Genomic DNA, 3,629 nt, shown 5'->3' with positions numbered 1-3,629 from the left:
GCTTGGACAGGGGCAGGGCAGTCGTCACCATGAAGGAAACAAGAACCCTGTCTAAACCAAAAAAAAAAAAAAAAAAAAAAAAAAAAAAAAAAAAGAGGAATGGTCCTAGAAGGGCCCTGGACTTCATAGTGAGTTAGTTTCAGGATAGCCAGGGCTACATAGAGAGAAACTGTTTCAAAAGATAAATAAAAGAAGAAAAAAGAAAAAGGGGGGGGGAAGGGTGTAACTCTGTTTGGAGAAGGCTCTCCTAAAATACGCTAAGCCCTGTGGGTTCTATCCCCGGCACCTGGGTGGTGGTGCACACCTGTAATCCGGCGCTCTGGAAATAGAGGCAGTAGGATCAGCAGGGCAAGGCTACCCTCAGTTACACAGCAAGTTGGAGGCCTGAGCCTGATTCCCAGATCGCACGGTAGAGGGAGAGACTCCCAGAAGTTGCCTTCAGACCTCCACAGGAGCTTGGTGGCACACACACACCTTCCTGATCCGTCATTCACATACTAAGTTACAGAACTCCCCCTCTCGCTAGGCCACCCCTGCCCCATTCTACCTCCTACCTTACTTCTGCTTACAACAGTCATTAAGAACCTGTTTACTGACACCGCCTGTGTGTCAGGTCACGGTGCCAAGGTTCTTCGAATGGGTTCCATTTGAGGGAGCATTTCACCCAGGTAGGAGAAGGAGGTTGGCGGGGTTTGAACATGGGAGGATGAGTCTAGGCAGAGGTGAGGGAGCCTAGTCATCCTGAGAGGGAGATGGGAATGATGGGATGCAGGAAGACTAACCAGGTCACGGAGCATCTTGAAGGTTGGGCCTGGAAGTTAAACCGTCATCCAGGAGGCAATGAGGAGGCTCAGGTGCACACTGAACCAGGGAATGTCAGGGAGAATGGATGTTTCTAGAACGCTCTGTCAGGTGAAGGGAGGTAGCTTGGGGTTGGAAATAAGGAAGGAGGAGATTCATAAGGAAACTTGAAACCCTCACGTGGGAGTCAAAAAGTTCCCAAGCTTGGGTGTGGGAACAAGGGTGCAGACGGGGCAGGCAGACCCTCTGAGGTCTCGACTTCCTGGTTCTGGGAAGTTCTGTATCTTGACAGGCAGAAAACCCTGCTGCCCTGGCAGGGGCTCAGCCAGCTACAGGGCCTGAAGTCTGGGGTACAGGAACTCCAGAAGGGCGCTGTTTACCTCATCCCCTCTAGGGTCTACTATACGGTCTCCCAGAAGCCTGTGGTCATTAACAAAGTCTTCAAGGACTGGAGGCCTGGAGGGACCATTAGCTGCAGTAACTGTGGGGAGGTAAGTGAGGGGCTATCGCTCAGGCCAAGAGCTCTCAGCCCCAGACCCCAGAGGCCCTTGATCTGGGAAAAAGAGACCCTCACACAGAGTGGCAACAAGTCCTGCCATGGATGACCCATAGTCTCTGCTCTAGTCCTGTCTTAGGGAGCCCACTGCATGATGGTAGAAACCCAGATGTTGACTTTTGTCCCACCACTAGGTCTGGGGCTTGCAGATGATCTACAAATCAGTGACCTTGCCGGTGCTCAAAATCCGAGGCATACTCCTGGAGACCCCTCACGGGAGGATCCAAGCCAAGAAGTGGTCCCGGGTGCCCTTCTCAATACCTGATTTTGACATTCTACAGTACTGTGCCCAGAACCTGTCTGATCTCTCCCTGGACTGACCACTTGTGGCTGTAGTACCTAGCCCAGACTGCAGGGGGCAGGATAGTCCAGCAATCCATTCCCCTCTCCCAGGGTAGTACACTGGTCAAGGGTAGGGGGGAACCTTTATTCTGTCACAAATATTCTTTTTTTTTTTAATAAATCTTTATTTAGCCGGGCGATGGTGGCGCACGCTTTTAATCCCAGCACTCGGGAGGCAGAGGCAGGCGGATCTCTGTGAGTTCGAGACCAGCCTGGTCTACAGAGCTAGTTCCAGGACAGGCTCCAAAGCCACAGAGAAACCCTGTCTCGAAAAACCAAAAAAAAAAAAAAAAAAACCCAGCCACTCGGGAGGCAGAGGCAGGTGGATCTCTGTGAGTTTGAGACCAGCCTGGTCTACAGAGCTAGTTCCAGGACAGGCTCCAAAGCCACAGAGAAACCCTGTCTCGAAAAACCAAAAAAAAAAAAAAAAAAAAAAAAAAATCTTTATTTATTGCATATACAGTGTTCTGCTTGCATGTATACTTACAGGCCAGAAGAGGGCACTAGATCTCATTACAGATGGTTGTGAGCCACCATGTGGTTACTGGGAATTGAACTCAGGACCTCCGGAAGAGCAGCCAGTGCTCTTAACCTCTGAGCCATCTCTCCAGCCCCCCACAGATATTCTTATACATTTGGGATGGAGTGGAGAAACTGATATAGGAGAATTGCCCAGGCAGCTTTTGGGTTTTTGTATTGTTTTCTTTTTGATGCCCTTCATAAATTAAAATTGTTAAAATGAAATAGAAAATAATGTAATACTTTTTATTTTGAAGTATAATTGATGGAAAATAAACCTCATATTAATAATGTGCAGTTCCAATACATTTTGCCACGTATATCCTCCTCTAATCAAGATATAAGCACATAAAGCCAAGTGATGGTGGCGCACGCCTTTAAACCAGCACTCGGCAGGCAGAGGCAGGCGGATCTCTGTGAGTTCGAGGCCAGCCTGGTCTACAAGAGCTAGTTCCAGGACAGGCTCCAAAGCTACACAGAGAAACCCTGTCTCGAAAAAAAAAAAACAAAAAGATATAAGCACACCCTCCCAAGCGTCTCTGTTCCCATCGTAGCCCTGTTCTTTCTCTAACCCTCTCTCCACACTATAGTAGTGTTTAATCTTAAAATATTACCCTTGAGACTGGAGCTGTAGCTCAGTTATTCGAGTGCCTCCCATCCACAGAGCCTAGGGTCTGCTCCCTAGAACTGCCTGGAATCCAAGCCCTGAAGAGGTAAGGACAGGAGATGGCTCATTGGATAAAGTGTTGCTCCAAGCCTTACTGAGTTCAATCCCCAGGCCCTACCTGTGGGAGGAGGGGACCATTCTTGCCAAGTTGTTCTCAGACCTCCTCACGTGCACCACAGTGTATTCGTGTGCGCACACACGTCACACACACACACAACGTGAGCAATAACTGTAGTTAAAGTAAGTTCAAGGTCATCCTTGGCTACTAGTGAGTTTGAGGCCAGCCTGGGCTACAAGAGATCCAGTCTGGAAAAAAAGAAAAAGAAAAATCTGTTTGGTATCTGTCCGACCCTCGTGTAGGTTGTCAACAGGATAAATCAGAGGTGTTGAAGACAGGCTTCACAGGCAGAAAACACACCTGGCACAGAAGAGGCTCTGGGTTCCGTTCCCAGATCTAAAAAGCCTCCATATGAGGCCATTGTGTCCCCCCCCCCACTCTGCTGTGTCAGGCTCTAACCCCACGCCCCCTTCCTATTCCCCCTTCTCACCTGGGTGAAGAGCACCTGATGGTTTGAGGGCTGGGATGAGGTAGGCATGGCATAGGGGAATGAGCTGCAAAGGCCTACATTTTTTGTTCTCGTTTTAAGAGAGGCGAGATCTAGGTTGATTCTTCAGGGAAAGGGCTATTTCTGTAGTAGGAGGCCCAGCAGGCAAGAGTCACCTTCAAGGGGGGGGAGGAAAGGG

At 49.3% G+C, this 3,629-nt stretch overlaps 1 protein-coding gene across 1 annotated transcript in view; it reads left to right on the top strand.

The window, feature by feature from the left end:
- Dhx58 (DExH-box helicase 58) overlaps positions 1–1,830 on the top strand; it is a 10,296-nt gene extending 8,466 nt beyond the window's left edge. Inside the window, exons 12-13 of the mRNA XM_005369020.3 lie at positions 1,196–1,292; positions 1,492–1,830. Of these exons, the coding sequence (XP_005369077.2) occupies positions 1,196–1,292; positions 1,492–1,677 (283 nt within the window). The 3' untranslated portion in view covers positions 1,678–1,830. The remainder of the gene's footprint in view (positions 1–1,195; positions 1,293–1,491) is intronic.
- The last annotated feature ends 1,799 nt before the right edge of the window (positions 1,831–3,629 follow it).

Source organism: Microtus ochrogaster, unplaced genomic scaffold (genome assembly GCF_000317375.1).
Source record: "Microtus ochrogaster isolate Prairie Vole_2 unplaced genomic scaffold, MicOch1.0 UNK44, whole genome shotgun sequence".
Lineage (NCBI taxonomy): Eukaryota > Metazoa > Chordata > Mammalia > Rodentia > Cricetidae > Microtus > Microtus ochrogaster.
Note: the sequence above shows the minus strand (reverse complement) of the source record. Positions and strands in the feature narration are given on the sequence as shown.